Source organism: Squalius cephalus, assembly GCF_949319135.1.
Source record: "Squalius cephalus genome assembly, chromosome: 1".
NCBI classification, from domain to species: domain Eukaryota; kingdom Metazoa; phylum Chordata; class Actinopteri; order Cypriniformes; family Leuciscidae; genus Squalius; species Squalius cephalus.
This window is the reverse complement of record NC_137122.1, coordinates 50,532,069-50,557,024: the sequence shown is the minus strand read 5'-3', so window position 1 is coordinate 50,557,024 and position 24,956 is coordinate 50,532,069. Positions and strand designations below refer to the sequence as shown.

At 39.3% G+C, this 24,956-nt stretch overlaps 1 protein-coding gene across 1 annotated transcript in view; it reads left to right on the top strand.

Moving 5' to 3' along the window:
* The first annotated feature begins 4,504 nt into the window (after nucleotides 1–4,504).
* ppap2d (phosphatidic acid phosphatase type 2D) overlaps nucleotides 4,505–24,956 on the top strand; it is a 38,888-nt gene continuing 18,436 nt past the window's right edge. Inside the window, exon 1 of the mRNA XM_079851914.1 lies at nucleotides 4,505–5,130. Coding sequence (XP_079708040.1) covers nucleotides 4,941–5,130 — 190 coding nt within the window. The 5' untranslated portion in view covers nucleotides 4,505–4,940. The remainder of the gene's footprint in view (nucleotides 5,131–24,956) is intronic.

The window sequence follows — 24,956 nt, the reverse complement described above, 5'->3', positions numbered from 1 at the left end:
CGCAAACACGACCCGGGATTGATGCCGGGTTGGGGACCTAGTAACATTGCCGTGTTCAGTCCCGGCACGCGTGCGCTGTGTGAACAAAAGCCGTAATAATGCCGTGTCGTAATGATGACGCTGAAGCCAGCTACTGAAACAGTACGTAATGCGCAAGTTTATGATCGAATCAGAGAAGAAAATGCACAAGCGTGGTTTCTCTCGAGAGAAATCGCAGCTCATAAGCAAACTTAAGACGCTGCTGAGACATTACAAGTCACATCGATGTCACGTGTCTTTACGGGTTGTGTGTGAACGCACTCTCTGATTCCGGAAAATCACTGGCAGTGTGAATGAACCAAAAATCAAACGAACCCGGGTCGAATCCCGGGTCACTTTATCCGTGTGTTCCGGAATCTCTGTGTGAAAGGGGCTACAATGTCAGAAATGCAAGAGCCCACCGCAGACTGTGAAGATTGGCCTGCCACAATGGTCTAGCCTGAGCCTGCAAGGAGGACGGGAAGACACATCGCCCCGGAGCCTGAGCCACATGGAGAGTCTGACCAGGTGTGTGTGTCTGCAACACTGTGCATCACTGAGGGAGTTCTTGTGGAGTTTGAGGGTATGGAGGGAAGCCACACCCACAACCCCACCGTCATGGAGATGTATTGTATGGACTCGGGAAGCAGCCAGCAGCCATATCACCCTGTGGCCCAAGGCTGGTTGCCTACTGAAGCTAAGCAGGGCTGAGCCTGGTCGGTACCTGGATGGGAGACCTCCTGTTGCTGCTGGAAGAGGTGTTAGTGAGGCCAGCAGGGGGCGCTCACCATGTGGTCTGTGTGGGTCCTAATGCCCCAGTATAGTGATGGGGACACTATACTGTCAAAAAGCACCGTCCTTCGGATGAGACGTTAAACCGAGGTTCTGACTCTCTGTGGTCTGTAAATCACAAGATGTCTTTCGAAAAAGAGTAGGGGTGTAACCCCGGCATCCTGGCCAAATTTGCCCATTGGCCTCTGTCCATCATGGCTTCCTAATCATCCCCATGTACTGATTGGCTCAATCACTCTGTCTCCTCTCCACCAATAAGATGGTGTGTGGTGGGCGTTCTGGCGCAATATGGCTGCCGTCGCATCATACAGGTGGATGCTGCACATTGGTGGTGGTTGAGGAGATTCCCCCTTCCGTATGTAAATCGCTTTGAGTACCCAGAAAAGCACTGTAATAAATTATTATTATTGTTATAAGTAATTTGGAGGTGTTTGAGGAAGATATTTCCCTGTTTCTCCCACCCCCGCTGGTCTCGCCCAGCCCTGAGTCTCCTGTTTCTCAGCTGGTTTTGCCCAGCCTATGTTGCCTGTGCTCCCTGTGCTCCCTCCCAGCCTCTCTCTCCCACCTCCTCTTCCCTAACCTACGAATAATCGCGGCTTGTCGACATATCGGCTCTACCTTGGGTCCTCCCTACTTCAGCTCCACCAGAAATCGTTGTCCTCATAGCTCCACCGGGCTCCCTCGTCCCACCAGCTCTGCCTTGGTCAGACGTCGTCCTGCCTGCACCTTCGGCTCCGTCTTCCTCCTGGCTCCGGCTTCGTCCTCAGTCCCACCGGCTCCGCCTCAGTCTTCAGGCTCCCTGATTCCACCTCGGATGCTCCGGTGGCTTCATTTCCATCAGTCATCCCCAGGGTGTCTTCAGCCAAGTCAACACCATGGCTCCTCCCTCCCTCAACTTCACCCTGGGGCTTCATCCTGACTGGACTATGGGTGACCATCTGGCTCCTCCTGCTCCACTCCCCCATGGACTGTTTGGTTCGCCCCAAACTTTTTTCTGTCTCTCCTGTTTCACATCCCGCAAGGGGTATTTCACAGACAAAAGGAAAAGGAGTTCCAAAGGAAAGCAACACTCTGTTTTGTTACTGAATTATTCAGCATTTTGAATGAATCATTTGAATGAATGATTCAATGACTCACTCATTAAGGTCACTTGCTGCCACCTATTGGCGCTTTAGTTTCATGATTAAAAATATCATTGCATTTTTTTTCTTATTTGTATACTCAAACATTTAAAACATTAATCTCATAACATTATTTATTGCAGTTGTAATTTTGCAGAGTAAATTATTAATTTGATTGGTATCAGCCCTATATCTTATTATTATAACTAAATTTATTGATCAAATGTAAGAATTTGACATTAAGAATAACGCATACATTTTATAAGGCTGAAAAAAATGGCCTTCATAAAGGTAAATAGCACCCTGATGTAAATATCACAAATATGCCGATTATGTAAATATTTTATTATCTATGAGTAGTTATATTTTTTTGTGTCATGAAGACAAATTTCTTGAGCGTGTAAGCACACTTTCTGAAACAAATGTTTGTTTGTCTCCATCTACAGGTCTTAAAACATTTCCACACATTATGTGATGCTTTGCATGTATGAGGGTTCAGTGGAAGAGACATCGTTGGAATGGAAGTGACTGTATAAATAACATCATTTAATCCACATCACAAATGTTGCATCCTAGAGGAAAGGGGCATTTCTGCATATTAATCACAGACACTTTGTCTGCATTTAAAGCACAGTTGGTTTTTGTAATCCATGAGAAAATAATTGTAAGAAGGGTGTGGACAACAGTGTGACACTCACCGATCAGCTATTTAATAATCGTCGATGTAAATTATTAAATAGGATCGGATCGGATGGAAAATGTCATTGTTAAAACTCACCAGATGGCAGTATTTCCCAATTCTCCAAAGTTCACCAGACCTGCAAATAATTGAGTTCTTTATCGTGCAGAAAGGTTCTTCAGATTATTAAAATGTTCATCACACTAAGAAAAACATGGTTCTTTTAAGAACTGTTGACTGAAAGGTTCTTCAGGAAACCCAAAATGGTTATTTTATGGCATCAACACAAATGTCTGACAGGTTTTCTCTGGTCGCCATTTAATGAAAAAGAAAAAGATCAGCTGATCAGTGCTTTAGAGCTGGAGTTGAAAGACAAGGAAAGGCAACATTTGCTGGTGTCATTAAAAAGAAGGAAAGTAGAAAGAGAGAAGGAGAAAGGTTGAGCCTCATTTCCCCGTGGGCTGCCTACATGGACAGCATTTAATGGCAAAATGCTATAAGGGGTGTTTACAAGGATGTATGTGCTAGAGAATAGTATGCAAATCAATGGCTCTTCGAACTCCTCTTAATTATAATTATATATATATATTTTTTTTTTTATTATTTTTTTTTTTTTTTAATTTTTTTTTTTTTTTTACATATATGGAGTTTCAAATGTTTAGTAGCCTAACAACAGCGGTCAAATAACAAGTAATGGTGCATTAATGGTCATATTTGTCATCCTTCAGTGATCCTTCAATTCTCGTGTGAAAAATCCAGTCATTTCAAAAGAAATCGATGCAATCGGGAAACGTTCCCCATTCAGATTACTCAATGGGTTCATGATGATAAAGATTCCTTGTGTTGACCAACGTATCTTAGTGACTGCGTATCTTTGCAAATGTGACTGTGCCTTTAGTCATAAAGTTCACTTGACCTGTCTCCATGTCTCATTTCGAAAGGTTGCACCCTCTTTAGGTCATGTCTGCCGCATATGGCATTGAGGCTGTCTCATTTAAGAAAAGTGCATTACACTGCAAAGTAAGAGAATACAGCCTCAGGAGGAATAGCAGTCAATTTTATAATGGTTACTTTTCTTAAAGTAGGCATGAAACAAAAGTTAATATGTTCTTCCCTATTGTGAGGTATGTCAGCTTTTTGAGTGAAATGTTTTCTCAAACAAGAAAAAACTTTAGGGCAGGACTTGATTTTGTCAATTGGGAATTGTTTGGATGGTTGTGGTTTGCTATTGGTTAATGTGAGTGACAGGTTGTCCCGCCCTCGCGCCAGTAAGTACGCAGTCGGAGCAAGAGCAGGGGAATTATTTTGATTATAGATTATGAGTTAGTTAGGGCACATAAAAAAAATATTTAAAAAAATGTGCACAGAATACAAAAAACAAAACAAATGCAATATATTCCATAAAAAAAAGAAGAAGAACAAGAAGAAAAAAAGGATTTTGATTTCATTGTGACTTTAAATGAGACATCCTCGACGACTAATGTGACTTCCGGAGGGCGCAGCCTTCAAAATGAGACACCAACGGAATTGGCTGTCACCTGGAGGCAAATAACAACTGGACTGCTCGAGCGCTTTTCGTTAAGAAAAATAGGCCTAATGATATTATTTATCACTCTATCATAATTACACCTATTACGAAAACAGTGCTTTTTATAGAAATATAGTTACTATAGTTAACATGCACTTGGCTAATTGTTCTATATTGCGCCAAAATACAACTCGCCCGAATTATTATTATTATTATTATTATTATTATTATTATCATTATTATTATTATTTTCCAGTTTGCAAGTTTTCCCGCGTCCGGAACACGTATAACCCCCAAATGCTGCCTGGATAGTCAGCTCACTAGGTTTGGAGCCAGCCCTAAAGAGGGCGGAGGAATGACACTAATACCCACAAATCAAAACACGATCCGCTTCAAGTTTGCTCTCGGCTGGGGAAAGAAAGAAGAGTTTGACATGGGGAGTCCCAGAGGATGACAAACTTTTGACTGACATATGTTTTCAGGAATGTGTTTTTCTCCATCATGTCCAGATGATGATGGCCAAACTGCAGCCGAAACTTTTCAAAAGTGCTGGAGAAAGGATTTCTCGTGTAAAAGAGAGCAGACCAGGATATCTGTACAAGTCTGATCGATTCATTAGTTAAGACGTGTGTACATTTCTATATTCGTAATCCACACGTGCGCTTGTTGTTGGATTTTAAACTAAACCATTCAGAAGATTCAAGAAAGTTCAAGTAAACCGTGTTCCTAACCTGTCAGGTTGGCTTTACTGAGGTTGTGAAGGACAGTAAATCCGGCACAAGCGTTGAATTAAACGGACAACATGCAGAAGTTGAATTCGGTGAACAGTAACGCGGAGCTCCAGCAGCGGCTGGCGGATCACGGTGGATCCGGAGACACAGCGAGGGAAAACGGCACCAAACACATCCCGAGTCCCGCGGAACCCGTGGATACGGTTCAGTGCTCCAGCAGAAAGATGCTGGTCGGGCTGGACGTCCTCTGTCTGCTCGTGGGTAAGAGAAACAATGCTGGGTGACACTTTGTGATAACTTTCACTCTGATGTTAAGGACATAATGACATGTTATTAGATTATTTACATAAAGTGCAAGTAACTGGGTTACACTATAATTACTTTCATTAGCCGGTCAAATCAAAGACATTTCTATTAGAAAGTACATGAACTGATCATCTGTTAAGCTTTATAGTGTAGTAACCTAATGTTATTGTTGCCAAGCTTATGTATTTTATTTCCACCCTTCCCCTCATATGCAAAGAAAGCAACACAACAGATTTATTGCAGGGCTTTGCAGGTTGTGGAACATCCACTTCATCTGTTTTCCTCATAATATAAAAAAAGAAAAAAAAAAGAAAAGTTTTTGACATCTTCACAAAATATGTTGATGTCAAAAGTTGACATGGGAACAACATTTCAAAAGTGGAGGAATCCAAAGTCGCTCCATCCAAATAATCCACTCAAAGGCCAAATCAGAGCTCAGAAAGGGAAAATAATAAGTTCATAACCTCTACGCACGTGGTGTGTGTGTGTGTGTTTTCAGTTTAGAGTTGGCAGGAAAGTTTGTCCTGGGAAATTCTGCCGTATCCATGGAAACAAGCAGTTCTCCAGAGAAAAGTGAAACTGCCTTTTCATTTCAGATGGCCTGAACTGGTTGTGTTGTTTACTTTGTTTAGCCTAATATACTTTATTGTAACTTTTATTAAAACAGAAATAGTTGCACTGTAAAAAAAAGTGTAAAGGGCTCTTCACACCAAGGATAACTATAACAATAACAAATATATAGTTTTACAAATCGTTCTAAATGTAAAAGAATAGCAGAGATCACACCTCAAGTATAACAATAACAGCATAGAGAATATCACTGGAATCACATTTCTTTCCCCAGCTGATCAATAATAAAAACATTGACAGCCAATCAGAATCCATCCTGCTTTAGAGAGCTTTTCAAGTGATAGATGGCAAAACTGCAGCACACACTTACAATAAACAGAATGTTGTTGTCCGTTGGTATAATATTGTTATAGTGTGCCTTTATAGTTATTGTTCTTGGTGTGAACGAGCCTTAACTGTACACTTTTTACTGAAAGTCACTGCTTCTGATCAGACCCTTAATTTTTTATTTCAAACAAATGCAGTCAGATTGTCATTTAAAAAAATAAATAAAACCCAGTTAATTTAGATGTTACCATATGAAACACATTTAAAACCATTTGTGCTGTATGAAGCATTACAGAAATTAATAGACATTCAAAATAGTCAAATTCCAAAGTTTCTAAAGAAATTTCATTTAAAAAATGTCATAGTAATATTTGAATCTAGATTGCACATTACACATTTTGTTCATGACGTAACAAATGTTATTATAAAGTGTAAAGTCTCCATACCACATTCAAAAAGACTTTTTCATCTGCACAAATCCTGGAAAAATGTTGTCCTGTTAGTTTGTTGACACGTTTACTTCATTATGCAAAGCTGCTAGTGCACACCCCATCAGTTTCTGATGATTGAATGTGTCACAACAACATTCACAACCGGGATAAGTGGAAAAACACCTTAATTATGTTTTTCATGTCGTTGTTTTTGGTGTGCCATATAGAACCTGTCCAGGCAGACAGACAGGTTACAGTAAGCTCTTCACCGGCCTGACTGCGCTACTCACACAAGACCTACTTTAGGAACTGCTCTTGGCCTCCAGATGAAAGTCCTTGTCCCACAGAATCTGTTTTTAGAAACGTGACGTGTCTAGTAGCACCGCTTGAGGTTTATGGAGGAAATGTCACACAGAGAGCCACCTTTGATTACAGTAACTGTCACTTTTTGCATTATGACGTTACAGTCATGCATTCAGCAGTGCATTACTGGATTAATCCATAGACAAGTTCATATAACCATGTGATGACAGACTGGAGAAAGGAGAGGAGAGCGGAGAGGAACTGTGCTGTCGGATGAGGCATGATTGCGTGATAAGGGACGAGGACATTTGCGACTGCTCTCTGTGGTTACCAGCATAAATACATTTCCCAATTTTGATGGACATGGAGCTTGTGTGACTTCCTCCTGACATTTGTTACAACTGTCATACATTCAGAGCGTATTAACATTTTGTACCGTATTCATGTAAGTATAGATACACTGCATTTTTGTAGACTTTAGCATACTTTTAAAAAGTGTACTTATTATGGAAACAATATTATATACTTATTACGAACTGAATGCAATGTTTTCGAACATTTAATTGCATGTTAATCGCAAAAAAAAAAAAAAAGATAGTTAAAATTTATATTGAAAGCAATAAGCTGAACTTTAGAGAACTTTTTTGACCCAATTAATTAGGCCTTGAGTACATCCTGTCCTGATATGAATTTCATAATTACTTAAATTATTTAAGTGTACTGCAAAATGTACTGAAAAGGAATTATCTAAACTATACTTTAAATGACATTTATATTGAGACTTGTCATGTGTTTAAATACATTATTCATTACACATTTGCAATGGTGAAGTTGTAATTTAGTACATTCAAACTTCTATAAAGCATGCAAATAGATGATTTATTTAACAATTTATTGAACAATTATTTAAAATATACTTTAAAGTAAATCTTTTAATTTTTACATTATTACACAGTGCACTTAAAATAGTGTACTTAAATAGTACCACTACAAAAGTGTACTGAAATAGTACCAATACCAGACCTGTAAAACTTTTGTTCATCGTTCGAAACACAAATGAAGATGTTTTAAATGAAATCTGAGAGCTTCAAAAAGTTCATAAAGAGATCATAAAACTATAATACATATGATCCGGGTGGTTTATTCCAAATTTTCTGAAGAGACACAATCGCTTTAAATGATGAACAGATAGAACACATTATACATTAGTACACAATATTTTATTCACATATAAACATTGATCAGTGAAGATAAACTGAAGCTCAACCATACATGCTTGAGGCACAAGAATGAACCTCATTGGTTCTTGCTGAAGCTCAAACGTGATGCGTAAAATGAGAATGATCCTCATTGGTTCTTGCAGAAGCTCAAACGTGCTGCGTAACACGAGAATGATCCTCATTGGTTCTTGCGGAAGCTCAAACGTGCTGCATAACACGAGAATGATCCTCATTGGTTCTTGCAGAAGCTCAAACGTGCTGCGTAACACGAGAATGATCCTCATTGGTTCTTGCGGTAGCTCAAACGTGATGCGTAACATGAGAATGAACCTCATTGGTTCTTGCTGAAGCTCAAACGTGATGCGTAACACGAGAATGATCCTCATTGGTTCTTGCAGAAGCTCAAACGTGATGCGTAACATGAGAATGATCCTCATTGGTTCTTGCAGAAGCTCAAACGTGATGCGTAACATGAGAATGATCCTCATTGGTTCTTGCAGAAGCTCAAACGTGATGCGTAACGAGAATGATCCTCATTGGTTCTTGCAGAAGCTCAAACGTGATGCGTAACATGAGAATGATCCTCATTGGTTCTTGCAGAAGCTCAAACGTGATGCGTAACATGAGAATGATCCTCATTGGTTCTTGCGGTAGCTCAAACGTGATGCGTAACATGAGAATGAACCTCATTGGTTCTTGCAGAAGCTCAAACGTGATGCGTAACATGAGAATGGTCCTCATTGGTTCTTGCGGAAGCTCAAACGTGATGCGTAACGAGAATGATCCTCATTGGTTCTTGCAGAAGCTCAAACGTGCTGCGTAACATGAGAATGATCCTCATTGGTTCTTGCAGAAGCTCAAACGTGCTGCGTAACACAAGAATGAACCTCATTGGTTCTTGCTGAAGCTCAAACGTGATGCGTAACATGAGAATGATCCTCATTGGTTCTTGCAGAAGCTCAAACGTGCTGCGTAACACAAGAATGAACCTCATTGGTTCTTGCAGAAGCTCAAACGTGATGCGTAACATGAGAATGGTCCTCATTGGTTCTTGCGGAAGCTCAAACGTGATGCGTAACATGAGAATGATCCTCATTGGTTCTTGCGGAAGCTCAAACGTGATGCGTAACGAGAATGATCCTCATTGGTTCTTGCAGAAGCTCAAACGTGCTGCGTAACATGAGAATGATCCTCATTGGTTCTTGCAGAAGCTCAAACGTGCTGCGTAACACAAGAATGAACCTCATTGGTTCTTGCTGAAGCTCAAACGTGATGCGTAACATGAGAATGATCCTCATTGGTTCTTGCAGAAGCTCAAACGTGATGCGTAACATGAGAATGATCCTCATTGGTTCTTGCAGAAGCTCAAACGTGATGCGTAACATGAGAATGATCCTCATTGGTTCTTGCTGAAGCTCAAATGTGCTGCGTAACATGAGAATGATCCTCATTGGTTCTTGCTGAAGCTCAAACGTGATGCGTAACATGAGAATGATCCTCATTGGTTCTTGCTGAAGCTCAAACGTGATGCGTAACATGAGAATGATCCTCATTGGTTCTTGCGTGTTAAGCGAACATGCTTGAGCTTCAGTTTGCCACAACTGATGTGTGAGTTGAGTGTTTATATGTGAATAAAAGCCTAAATTCAATCTGTTTATCATATAAACCGCTCAATTCATATGGATTCGTTTTACGATCTCTTTATGAACTTTTTGAAGCATTAAAGTGGTAGTTGCATCTATGGAGGGACAGAAAGCTCTCAGATTTCATTTAAAATATCTACATTTGTGTTTTATATCTTAAGAGTTTGGAACGACAAGAGGGTGAGTAAATGATGACAGAATATTAATTTTTGGGTGATCTATCCCTTTAATATAAAATTATCCGCAGGTATTGTTTTTTAAAATTTAGCCTATACTTTTAAGATTACACTACAAGTGCACATTCAATGCACTTAAACACACTTCTTGTTTGATGATCAAATTGTTGAATTCTCCATTTGGATGAAAGACTTGGCTCTAAAATCTGACTGCGACTACGACCTGTGACAGAACATCATCTGAATTCTGTATAACTCCCCAAGTTTGTTGGTGCTTGGCAGCCACCAACATCTAGGCTATTCAGTTTGGCTATAGATTATTATTTGTTTAGCAACTGGCTCATTAATATAGAACGTGCAGTCATAGGTGTAAGTTTACCAACCATTTACATTTTTATAATCTAAAATTATAAAGCCTCTAAAATCTAGTTGGATTAATAGCTGCAAAATAGCTGATATGAACACCTGTGACGGCACAACAGTTGACTTAAACTGTATGCAACAAGTTTCTTGTTCTTGTTTCTATTCAACAAATTCTTGGCAGAAGTTGATTTTTGAATTTTATTACTAATATATTTGAATGTTTACTAAACATTGGTATCTTTCATCGTACTGTTGCTGGCTTATTGCTTTTGAAGCGTGAGACTATCGCAGGCTGAAGGATTGTAATTGTTTTTTTCAGCAGTGAATAGGGTATTCATGCCACGGCATTCTGATCCACTTTTAATAAGTCCAACAAAGCTGGAATAAGAGCAGCTTTGATGGATCTGTGTAAGAAAGTCTCGCTGCGCATGTGAATGTGAGCGCTGACTGCATCAGCAGTGGAAAACAACACTGTAGATTGTTTACTGAGGCGCTCAGACACGCTGAGACGATCGATCACTTACTTGGCTCTGCTTCTCTGCAACTCTTTTGTCAGTACATTCCACTCGGCCAGGCTGCGATGCATAAGGATGTTTTAGAAAAATGCTTGCCCTGGAGATATGCTTGAGTACCTTTGGCTTGAGCTGGGTCAAAGGTGAAAGTGTGAAAGAAAGGTCACAGGCATACCTGTGTGTGTGTGTGTGTGTGTGTGTGTTGTGAGAATGCATGCTGAAACGAGCAATACTGATTTCTTATCTCTCTCCGACAATTTCACAATCTGTGAACAGTAAGGATCAGGTTTACACCTGGTATTAAGATGGGTATTCAGTGATCCAGTTGGAAGCGGCTGGTTGATATGCATTGCCGCTTCCACCTGGTGTTTTTTCACGGGCGAGTGCACCACGACGAATACTATTGAATGAATGAACCCATGTTGCACGCCGAGAAAAGAAGCGAATGAAGCAGTGAAGTTTGAAATGCTTGTTGTGTAGTTTCTCTCAACACATCCCAGAACGATCATGTGTTAGGGGTCATTTACATTGAACACGTTTTTGTGTGACGTTTTAAATGACGTTTTATTAACAAAGTTCGAGAGGAGCACGTTCAGATACTACCTAATCAGCATGAGAGGAGGCATATATATATATATATATATATAGCCGGTTTACTTCTGTTCCAGTTTTCCAGTATCCCTCCTGCACCCCAACTCCTCACTCTCAATTATTCTTTTCCCAGCCAGGGATGGGGGTGGGGGGAGTACTCTGGGTTCAGGCTAAATTCAGAGCTCTGAGCCCTCTACTCGGACAGCATGCCAAATATGCAAATTCTATACTATGTCTAATCATATGTAAGTGTGAACTCTTGAAGGTGCCATGTTTTTAGAACAGCACATTTTTAGGCATGCGTCTAGTGTATGTTTACATAGGAAAAAACAATGGAAACGTAGTGCAGTGGAATGCAAAAATGCATTCTGTGTGAACAGTACCGAGCTTCACTCGATTTACAGACCGTTTACTCTACACAATGATTTTAGTGATCCAATCACAAAATGTTTTAGATCCTGTTTACATCTGCATTTAGCGCTGACCACAATTTTTTTTTATTGTTGTTTGGGTAACAAATTTATATGGTTGTAATTTGCTGCAGGACAGAACTGTGCCAGATCTCACTTTGGAACTAGAAAGGAAAGTTTGTCAGGGTAAACTATCTTTTCTTTCTCCGAAATTTTAAAAGGTTTAATATAGGCTTTACAGAGATCATGATACTAGTTGGATGGATGGATAAGTGGATGGATAGATGGATAATTAAGTGTGTAGATGGATGGGTGGATGGATAGATAAGTGGGTGAATGGATGGATGGATAAGTGGGTGAATGGATGGATGGATAAGTGGGTGAATGGATGGATGGATAAGTGGGTGGATGGATGGATGGATTGATAAGCGGGTGAATGGATGGATGGATGGATAAGAGGGTGGATGGATGGATGGATGGATAAGTGGGTGGATGGATGGATGGATGGATGGATGGATGGATAAGTGGGTAGATGGATGGATGGATAAGTGGGTAGATGGATGGATGGATGGATAAGTGGGTAGGGTTTGGTATCGAGAACCAGTTCCATTTTAGAACCGGTTTCAAATTTCCAAGAACCGTGGATTTGATAAGACGTGCATTTGGATCCCGGATTTTAATCCATTCAAGTGCAAGAAGACCCGTGCGTGGTTTTCTGCGCTGCACACACATCCAAAGCTTGCTCACAGAAAAAGTGACTTTGTGATTTTTAAACAATTCAAGCACAAAAAGACTTTTCTGTGCTGCACACATCCAAATCGTGTGCACAGAAAGCTGCCTCTCAGACTGTATAGTGTGCGATACTTAGTTATCTTCCGCATCTTTTTGCACTTGAACGGACTAGGGGTGTAACGATACACTCATGTCACGATTCGATATTAATCACGATACGATACTATCGCGATATTTTATACCAAAATAAAGAAGAGAGGTTTTTTTTTTATTATTACTTTATTATTATTAAAATAATATTGTTATTATTTTATTATTATCTGGACACACAAATATCCCCCTATTGCATTATTATACATTATATTCAACATTATATATAGGCTAGTAGTTTAATTGTAGTAATGTCACTGAAATTTCGTAAACTTTCATTTTCCCCCTTTTTCCACTTTCAATGCCGGCATTCGTTGGATCTCTAGATAAAGTCGCATGTGCTCAGATTCTCCCGGTGCTTGCAATGTCCCGCCCCTCCCGCTATTAATGCTCTATACATATAAGAATAAACCATCTAAAATGCTTTGAATAATCATACTACCAAAACTAGATGTGATATGGTGATTTGAATGATTGTTTGAATTGAATGTTTGTGCTTTCACTTTGAGTTCCAGCGAACATATGCGCTTCAGATGATCAATGCAATCAATCACAGTTCTATTCGCAAGAAGGCATGTCAAAATGACTATTTCTAAACTGTAAATGGTTAGTTCATCCAAAAATGTAAGTTCTGCATTTACTTACTCTCACGTTGTTTTCGCGCATCACGCAAGTATTTCACTGCCTGTGTTTACTACAGTATGTGCGTCATTGTACATTTCGTCACACGTCGCAAATCATATCGTTTACATCAACGATACATATCGTTGCATTTTTATATTGCGATATTTCGATTGTACACTCAAAAATATGTCAAAATATCCTCGTAAAATTATTATGTCTGTTATGTCTTAAGTGAACGTAAACAGTTGACAAAGAAAACGCATGTGTAACAGTATATTGGATCCGTGCAGCTCTTAAAGTGACAGCAGCCTAATATTCCTGCTGCCGTCTCTATAATAATGTTAATCAAACAAAAGACAAAGAGAAATTTCACCCGCTGTTCTTGACTGAATAACTTTTGTAACTATATTTGTAATGCATATTTTATTTATAAAGTGCAGTGTTATTTTACATTTGACTACAGTTTCTGTACCTGAGTACTTTAAAATCTTAAAACTGTTTATTTAATTCATATCTTTGTTCAGTTGTATTTATTTGTTCTTTTTTAATTATTGAATGTTTACTTGTCTTTAATAATGCTTGAAATGTATAGGCTATTATTTAGGCTAGTTGTTTTTGCTATGGTATTTTTAAACCATAGGCAATAGTTGCTTGTGCAAGTGCTCTTTAGCCTGTTGATTTTTGTTTAGGTGGTATTCAGCTACAATGAAATGTGTTTGCAATAAGACTTAGGATAAATGTGAATGATATATCTACTTTTTTTTTTTTTTTACCTTATTGGAATCGAAAGGAATCAATAAGAAATTTATCGTTAAAATTCAAATGAGACCCAACACTATAAGTGGGTGAATGTATGGATGGATAGGTCAATCTGTGGTTTCTGCACAGCTGTTAGGGGATTTCTAAGGTGTTTTCCAAATCAATTAAAATGTTTAAGCAAACTACAATATATCAATACTGCCTTGATGGCAATACCATGGGCTTTTTTGAAACAACTTATGACACTTATAGTCATATATACATATCACATATCAAGTGTACCATTTTCAGTATAATGAACATATCAAAAAAGTGTGCCACTGATAACATCACTGAGCAATGGTACTGTCAGCAGTGGTTTTGTGAATGATTCGGTTTTAGCTCTGCTTCAGTGATTCAGTGTTCCCTGAGTGAGAACCCTGAGTGCCTCACCAGATCTGTACAGGTAAGACGCCCACAGGTCTGATCTAAAGGAAATGACTGAGACATCAAAGCAAAAGACAGTGTTTGTGTGTGTGTGTGTGTATGTGTGTGTGTGTAAACATCTCATTGAGTGAGTAAAGCATCTCTTCAAGGAGGACGGCCTATCAGATGGAGTGAGGCTGTACCTGAATGCAGGCCGTCTTCCTGTTTATCACTTCTCTGTCCTTCACCTTTCTTCTCTGCCACAAATTGCAGCATTTAATCAAAAGTGCTCTTACAAAGGACCCAGTGGAGTGTATGTCAGTGTGAGGCAGGTGTGTGTGTGTGTATGTTTGTATAAATGTCTTGTGTTTCCATTCAGTTGGCAGAGAAAGTTGTCAAGTGAGACAGTGAGATTGCAGCACGCTGCAGCATGTCAGTTATGTGGGCGGCAGCACATTCAGACGCGCTCATGAACACATGGTGCACGTCTGCTGTTTCCACATGCTCATTCATGTTGATAAATGCATCTCTCTTCTCTACACATTAATAGCTCAATCAATGTGGCTGCATATAAATCATCAATTTTGTTTTTTCATAATATTGTAGAAAGTGTATATGCATAAATGTAAATCCGAATGTATCTATCTATCTATCTATCTATCTATCTATCTATCTATCTATCTATCTATCTATCTATCTGTACATTTTAAATGTACATAACTATAAATGATCTCATTTTATAAATATGTATGAAAATGTACATCCTGAATATACAGATCAGAATTTATAAATGTAAGTCTAAAATTTCTTTCTTGATTTATCTAATTTTTTTAAATGCATCTAATAAACATAAACAAATATTTATAATAAAAATAATTTATTATAAAAAGGTGTAAAAATATTTTTTTTTTACACCTTTTTATAATAAATGATACTTTTATAACTTATAAATATGTATAAAAATCATCCTGAATATATAGATCTGAATTTATAAATGTAAATCTCAAATGTTAAAGTAAATAACTTTTAATTATCTAATAAATAATTGAATACCTCTATTTTTTTTATAGGTATAAATCCTGAATATATAGTTGTATACAAGTCTAAATATAAGTAAAAAATAAGTACATAAAATCTAAATATAAGATAAATATTTTAAATAGAATAAAATATAATTGTATGAATAAGAATGTAAATAAAAATATAAATGTATTTAAAAGCAAATCCTGAATATATATTTATTAATTTATAAATGTAAATCTTATTAAATTATAATTAAAATCTGAATTGTAATAACTATAGACTATCTAATAAATAATATAAATAATAAATAATAATATCTTTATGTAATGTAATACCCTGAGTGTATAGTTGTAAAGTGAAATGTCAAAGGTCTAAATATAAATAAAATGTTGATGCATAAAATCTAAATAATAAATATTTTATAAGTCTGTATTAATTAGCTTGAATTCATTATACAGTATATTTATCTGTACACTAAATATTTTGATTCAGAGTTATTTAGTTTGTTTTACATAGCCTATATTATGTTTTATTTAAGTTTTATATGTTTTATTTATTTAGAGGATATTTGTGCATTTATAATAAATTCATCTGAAATATTTCAACTTACAATAAATCGTATCTTTAGATTTTATTATATTAATTCCTGTTCAGTTTAGCAAAAATTTGTGCCATAATTTATACAGCACAAACACCTGTTTTATTAGCAACTAATCATCCTGTCAGAGGGAGTGTAGTTGTACAATCCTCTCTCATTTGTTCAGTAAATGACCGTAGAGACCACCCTGCCATTATCTCTGTCTGTGTTCTCCCCTCTGGCTAAAGTGCATTAGTCTAGCATCAGACTCGCTCTAAGCTACTCAACACTGATCCAGTGCAGCCTGCCGGAGCCTGCCAACTCTCTGCTGTACAGGGTTACAGCTCTAAATGAGGAAACCGCCCAGGGCCGTCGGAGAGAGAGAGAGAATTTGTGTGTTTGCTGGTGGATTAATACTGTTGTTATGGATTTGGTTGAAAGGTCGGAGGTTAAAGGACAGTGCTGGCTGAGATATATGATAGCAGCTCGTCTCCCTCATGAGTGAAGAGAAACCAGAGAGAATCCTGCTGAGAGACACAACAAATTAGAGGATTACACTGTTTCTTTGCAAGAGAGGAGCAAATGAGTGGCAGTTAGCAGTACAATTACCACAGCTCTATTATTGAAAATGATGCACCGAAAATATGCGGCCCTGTCTGTTCCTGTCTGGAGCGTATTACATGAACGTGTGAACTAATGAAACCCTTCTGTACCTCTTTGCATCAGACAGACCGATCCCCTAAGATGTGTTAAAATATAGCATCAGCTTTTGTCAAGCCATCTCACTCACTGACCTGCCTCAACACAGCCTCCTTAAAACACACATGTTCTTTAAGAGTCTGGAGGCACCGCTGACCCCCTCAGCTGTTGGGTGTCTCCTGTGAACAGCGTGTTGTAAGACGGGGTGAAGTATAACCCCCCCCAGCCCGAGGACGCATGTCTGGACTGGGCTACAGTAACACCAGAGACGCAGCTTCGCTAGCGGTGGGGGTCAGAGAGGGATGAGAGGGAATCTCAAGCAAGCTCCAACTCATCTTTCCCTGTGGTTCTGCCCTCCATCACCTCATTGCCTGACAGATTCGTTTTATTTTTAGGTGTGAAGGAAGCATTTTTAGAAATGCTTGAAGGGGATATAAGTTGGCTGTGCTACATAAGAATGCAGAACTGTTAAACTCAGTAGGCGTGCGTTATTTCTTACGGCAGCTCCTTAGGTTGAGCTAAGAAGCAGAGTTCTTGAGTTGGCCATGTGCTTCTTTGTTCACAGTGTTACAGTACAGAATCATCAGATCAACATGTTAGTTTCTGGTATCAGGAAATCAGTTGGTATCAGTTGTTGTCCTGGCAATGCAAGGAGAAATGCAGCTTTTGTTATGGAATTTGATGATGCATTTCATTCAGACGGGAAATTACCAGGTATATCTCTGAAACACAAATTTGCCTAACCTACTCTGGGTAAACTAGTTCTGCCAGAACAGGGCTTTATAAAGGTTCTCCTGTGACATCATTGCTGCCAATATGGTTCTCCTGTGGCATCATTAGTACTTGGTTGTCTTTTACCATCATTGGGAAATTCAAAAGGTTCTGTGCCATAGTATTTTTAAAAGTTCTTCTGACATCATAGGAACTTAATAATACTTTGTGATACCCATAGGATCTTAAAAATGACTTGTGACATCACAGGAACTTCAAAAAGGTCAAAAAGATTAATTGACATCAAAGATGAAAACACCAAAGAGATCCATTGATATCATGCATTGACATTTCATAACATCACAAGAACTTAAAAAGGTTAAAGACATCATGAGAACTTAAAAGGGTTCATTAACATCATAGGAACTTAAAAAGATTATGTGAAATCATAGGAACTTAAAAGGGTTTAATGACACCATGGGAATTTAAAAAGGTTTAAAGGCATGTGGACTTAAAAGGGTTTAGTGACATCATATGAACCTAAAAAGGTTCAGTAACATTATAAGGGGCTTTCGCACTGGAGGAATCTTTCCATACTTCCTAGAACTAATGGCGGAAGTACCTGCTTTTTGGGATGTTTGCACCCCAAGAACTGGGAAAGATTTTAGTTCAAGGAACGCCTTTTGTGAGAATTAAATTAGCTCCTACTTCAGAGTAGGGTTTTTACCCAGCACAATAGGAACTACCAGTGACGTTAGTTCACGCTGATTGGCCGAACGCACGCAAAACACCAGCACCCGCCATTTTTAAAAAAAGCCTTGTAAACAGAGTTTATAGCCTATATTTACTCCATAAACTAACTCTACGAACATGGAAAACGGTGATAGATGGACTTCTCAACCTTTACGTTTAGTGACTTTGAAGGGACCAGGCGAAACTTGATTATGTATTTCTGCTTAGCTAGCGACATTTGATATCAGCCACATTGCAAACGCTAATACTTTTTCATATACTGTCTACTTTCTTTTTACTGTCTAATAACGTATTAGACAGGACTGTTATACAGATTGTAAACTAATGGACAGGGAGATTGGGAGCGCTTTGTGCTCAGGCTCTAGCGTTCTCAATACCTTCAAAATGATGTTTTATTAACAAAGTTCGGGAGGAGCACGTTCAGATAATTAACACTAACACGAGTGGAGAGCCTTCAGTTAATCAACAATAAGAGGTATATATATATATATATACAGCAATCTTACCTCTGTTCGTTGACAGTTTATCAGAATCCCTTCACCACCCCTTCTCCACACTTCTAGTTCTAACTATTCCTACCACGGGGTGAGTACTCTGGGTCCAGGCCAAATTCCAAGCTCGGAGCCCTCCCTACGGAAAGCACACCAAATACGCATAAAGCTTTACTCTATCTAATTACATGTAAGTGTGAACTCATGAAATAAAAGTCTGCCGTGGCGTCAAAATAAAAGTCACTAGAACAAGAGCAGCTTACGTGACTTCAGAATTCCTACTGGTGATGCGAATGCAACCAGAAAAATGGCCTTAGGGTAATATTTTGTTCTCGGGGAACCACCCTGGTGGCTAGTTCCTGGAACTGTATACTTCAGGATTTAGCATTAAGCTTTGTATCAGTAGAAAACCTGTAGTATTTTCGAATTACCATGCTTTCCTCCCTCATATCCCCCTTAGATGAGAGATTTATGTATTTTTTGTCTGGAAAAAATCCTCCGATGAAGCAAAAATCGTCATTTTGCATCATCTGAGGATTTTTTGGCCAGAGGCTAGAGACTACAGCCAGTAGTAGGGGCTGTCCCGCATGTTTTCAACCCGCCCATAGAGGGTGGGATCTCACTCACAGAATGTACAAACAGTGTCAGCCATCTTTTATTTGGAAGCTAAGCTAACTGGTTCTTATTCTGTGGAGAAAGCTGAGTAGTAGGGGTTACCATACATCCTCTTTTTCCCATACATGCCCGGCCATTGAGATAGTCCAAAATGTCTGGGATTCATCTTACTTACAGTTTACTCGCCATTCATTGTTTACATGCACACCTTTTGTTTCAATCTAACTGAATTCATTCCGATTGGTGAATCTGAATGTAGTGTTTACATGAACACTAAACAAGTGATCGGTTGATGTGCGTTTTAACATTGCTAAGAAAATTCCCGCTCCTCCGTGAGAGATACGAGACCGGTGCGTCTCACAGGTTTCGCTCATCAGTAATCACGCCACCGGCCTCGCACCCCTCAGCCTCGTCCTGCTCGCCACAGTAAACATAATGAATGGCGACTGTAGAACGCAAAAGCGTTCTGGGAGTTGTTGTCTTTCATCCACATGAGCCAAAAATAAATTTTCTGGCTTTTCTCATTCTAGAAGGCTCCAAATTCAAAAATAATTTCATAGGTAGGTAGTGATACTTTATTGATCCTCTGCAGGAAATTATATATTCTACTACATAAATGACCCAATTTAAATACACATTCATCTTTCCAGAGGTGAAGTATCCCTTTAACAGGGTTCAGTGACATCATAGGAACTTAACAGGGTTCCGTGACATCATAACATTTTGAACATTTTGAAAACATTTTAAAATCATAACATAAAATTTGGAAAAATGACATAAATGACATAAACATTAAGGGCCCTATTTTAACGATCTGAAACGCAAGTATCAAACGCGAAACGCAAGTAACTTTGTGGGCGGGTCTTGGCGCTGTTGCTATTATACCGGCGGGATAAATGACTCTTGCGCCCGACGCAAATCTAAAATGGGTTGGTCTGAAGTAGCTTCATTATTCATAGGTGTGGTTTGGGCGTAACGTGAAATAAACCAATCAGAGCGACATCTCACATTCCCTTTAAGAGCAGGCGCGCTTGTTCCATGGCGGATTGCTATTATAACAGCGGATTTGCCAGGCAGGCGCACGCCAGGAGTGGTTCACAGCCGAGGAGACCGACGTTCTCTTCAGGGCCGTAAAAGACAGAGAAGTGACATTGTATGGGGATGGGAGAAACCCACCCAAATAAGCTTAGGTTACAGGCGTATAATAACTTTGGTAAATATGTAAGCTAGATTTATGCCTATTTTTTCACATCCTCATGGACACCACAATGATTTCCCTCATGTGTAATATTTTTCCTTGTAATTATGTATGGTTTGCAAAAATGGCAACTGCTGTGTCTGTGTGTAGATGAGAGAAGCAAAGTGTATTCGCGTTGTGCACACGCAACATTATGGCCAAGCATGCTCCCTTAAAATAGCATCTGAACGCGCCACTGAAAACGCGCCACTGACTTTAGACTAGGTTTTTCCTGGTCTGTGGCGGAATTGTTTTCTGGAACTGCAAAATAGCACCAGGAAACGTTTGCGCCGAAACACACCTCTTTTCGCTGAACCACCCCCGGGGATGCAAGTTCATTCTCCTAATTTACTGACGTGCGTCTGTCGAGGGAAAAGTCCGCCGTGCGTCAAGTGCAAAATAGGAATGATACATGCGTCGTTGTACAAAGTCAATTGCTCTGGGTGCAAGATAGGGCCCAAAAAAGGTTTAGTGCCATCATAAGAACCTTAAACGGATTATGTGACATCATGGTATCTTAAAAAGGTTAAATGACTTCATAGGAACATAAAAAGGTTCAGTGACATCATAGGAACTAAAAAATGGTATGTGGCATCATAAGAACTTAAAAAAGTGATGTGACATAGGAACTTAAAAAGGTTATGTGGCATCATAAGAACTTATAAAGGTTTCTCAGACCCTGTTGGTAAGCTTTATTTTGAAGAGTGCTGTAGCTTTGGTATTTGTTTGTGCTCGTGTCTGTGTGTTGTTCCTGTCTTCTTCTCCAGGGGAGCGTCTTTGTTCTTGGTGTGATTTGTCTTTAGTGTGAGCTGATCGGGGTAGACACAACAGAACACCAACCAACAAGAAGAAGAGTAATGTCACCCCTTGAGCTATCTCTGTCTTCACAGAGATCAGCTCTGCCTCTACCCAAACAGGCGCTCTCCCAGACAATAGCTTCAATTAGAAGTTTAGTGGATGATGGTCCTGTGATCCAAATCACAGCCGCAGTGCCAGAGGGTATACAATCTCTGTCTCATCTATGTGTGTGTTTGTCAGACTCTAACTCATGCACACCTGACCATATTTTTTCCACAAAGGCTCTTTTTTGTCTGACGGGAAGACAAAGGGTAGACAAAGACAGAGATTAAACAAGATTAGACGGGTAATTACATCCCACCTCTCACTCACATCCTGTGATAAAGCGAACATGTTTTTGCTTCTTGTTTCTTTTTTCAATGCCGTCTCCGTCAGCGTAGACTTCAGCCATATTTGTGCTTGTAGATTTGTTGTTTCACACAGAGAAGAGACTGTCAAGCTGCTTGGGTTTCCACTGCTCATTATTTGTGTAGATCAAGGTTGACTGGGGTTGTGTGCATGTATGTGTACGTGTGCGCCGCAGTCGGTGTAGTCTGTGGAGTTCACGTCCGTGTGGTAGTATATTGACACTGTGGTTGCTGAGGTTTTAAGAGATGTTTGTGTATCTGTGCGTCCGTGCGGAACTAGTGGTTTCTGCTGTGTTTCGTAAGCCGACCCCCAATGTTGAAGCAAATTTGATGGTGAAGTTCGCCAGTTGGGTATTTTGTTAAAATTTTTAATATCGTTTGATGTGTTCTATGGATGTTAGGGTAAGGGCTGGAGGTGATGAGATGTTTGTGTGGAGTTTTGTATTTATTATATTAATGAGGTGTTTGTGTATATGTGTGTGTATTGTTATAGAGAGGAGGGGTCCTGTTTACAAAGTAGGTCTCAGCTGAGCCTTGTTCACTGACCTTACATTCCAGAACTGCCGCTAATCGCCTCCGTCTGGCAAACTCTCGCTCTCTCTCTCTCATCTCACACACTCACTATTCTCCTCATTCTCTTCTCCTTTTCCTCAATCGCTGAGGGCTTTTTAGACTGTTTAGGTGATTGGTAGTGTTGTTTGCTTGGACAAGCATAACTCATTCTTGCTCATTATTTGGGTGTTTCTACGACTATGGACACTCTCAGCCTTGTAGACTTTCATAAAGTAAATTATAAAAGTAAACTTTCTCTTAACTTTAGGCTATTTCATTTACTAACAAAGTTCAACAGAGTATAAACTCAACCAAAAGTTTAGGGTTGGCATTTTTTTTTTTTTTCACCAAGCCTGCATTTATTTGATCGAAAATACAGTAAAACGGTGATATTGTGAAACATTATTAAAATTTAAATGAACTATTTTCTATTTTAATATATATTTTTAAATATATAATTCAAAGCTGAATTTTCAGCACCATTACTCCACATGATCCATGACTCCTTCAGAAATCATAGGGATCATGAGGAGGGATCTGAGTCATATCTAGAGACCAGACTTGGGCTGAATTGGACCCTTTTGACGGCCAGGAAGCAAACATTTTAGTAAAAGAAACGTACTGTAGCACCCAGAGCATACTAGTGGCCATATAGATCCTTGTAGCAACCACATAGCATTGTGTTGCTTAGCATTTTCTTGTTTACTATCAATTACCAACACAAATGATCTACACAGGAAAAACGAAATATGCACCCTCTGCTTTTGCACACTTCTGTCCAAGTCCTCTCTGCTTTGTGCTGTTCTTTCGTCTCTTGTTCCCTCTTATTTCATTGTTATTCATTCACGGTGAGCTCATTCTGGGCTGTGGTTCTCAGAAGTGTAAATTAGAAGCAGACCTTTTCTTTCCGAGAAAGGCGCAGATTGCTTCTCATCTGATATTCTGTTCCCTCGCTCTTGAGACTGAAAAAAATTGCACAGGCCGAGAGCACATTGTGCAACTCCTAGCACTCGTGCGCGCTGTTTATCTCCTATCTTCTCTGGCCTGCTTTCTCACACTCTCCATCCATCTTCTCCGTATTGTCTCCTCCAGCCAGGTGACAGACTTCTCGCAGCTGCTTGACAGATTGCGTGCGGCCAGCTGGTGGTTTGGAGGTTTGTTGTGAAGCTCTGTGAGAGAGTGTAGCTGTGGTTGAACTGACCTCACAGTACTCATTTGGACTCATGTATGCCGCTTGTCTAGTGTGTGGCGTGTTTGCTCTGGGCTTGGGTGAAGCCGGGTTGCGGCATGTTTCTCGGTAAGGACTGAATCACGGCTTTGTTTGTCCGGGATGCCAGGGATCCTGGGCCATGGCTTTTTGGATGTGATCTGCTAATGGACTTGTGTTGATCTGCGAACTCCATTGGCACGATGGAGCGTTAATGGAACAGCATGTAGAATGTACCTCAATCAATAGCATCGACTGGCTCTAGGTAATAAACGCAGAGTGAACAGACTGGTGGATACGGGATATTGCATTACCGTGTGGATCCATTAGCGATGTCCTCTAGATAAGCGAGCCTGCTAGGGTGGGTCACTGATCCTGACATCGTCCCTCAGCGTTAATGGAAGTGTTTTGCTGCGTTTTATACAATATCCCAGGAAGGCATAGATTTTTTACACACACCAGCCCCTCTGGCCTTGTTCCATAAATGAATTCGATGAATGTGTCACTGATACAGTAAGCTTTAAAGGGGTGGTTGAATATGATTTCACTTTTTTAACTTTAGTTGGTGTGTAATGTTGCTGTTTGAGTATAAACAACATCTGCAAAGTTATGAAGCTCAAAGTTCAAAGCAAATGAAGATATTTGCTTTTAAAGAAATAGTTTTTAAAGGAGAACTCCGGTCAATTTTAACATTGAGCTCATTTTTTTGTACATTTGGAGTGCTGTCAATACAGAGAACAACGACAAAAATCAGTGTTGCCTACACCGTGTTATCCTCTTTTTAAAATTTGCACCCTGTTGACTTCAATGGGGCAAGTTTTAAACCTGCTTATAGCCTCTTAACATCCTTGATGTGTCATTACAAGTGCACAGGTCATGTGAGTGATTCCTTCGGAGTGAACGCGGGTCAATCTGACTGCAGTAGATGTGAAAGATATGAATAAAAATGATGTTTATTCAGCCAGCGCACATACCTGTATTTACATCCTGTTTTCGGTCAAAGTCCATAGTAATCGATTGTCGAGTTCACACGCATGATCATAGGTACTAAACCAATGCGCGTGAACTCGACAATCGATTACTGTGGACTTCGGCTGAATAAACATCATTTTTATTCATATCTTTCACATCTACTGCAGTCAGATTGACCCGCGTTCACTCCGAAGGAATCACTCACATGACCTATGCACTTGTAATGACACATCAAGGATGTTAAGAGGCTATAAGCAGGTTTAAAACTTGCCCCATTGAAGTCAACAGGGTGCAAATTTTAAAAAGAGGATAACACGGTGTAGGCAACACCGATTTTTGTCGTTGTTCTCTGTATTGACAGCACTCCAAATGTACAAAAAAATTAGCTCAATGTTAAAATTGACCGGAGTTCTCCTTTAAAGGGGGGGTACAATGGTGTTTCATGTATTCAGAGTTGTTTACAGTGTTAAAGAGATAGATTCTCATGCTAAACATGGGCAAAGTTTAAAAAAAATATTTTGGA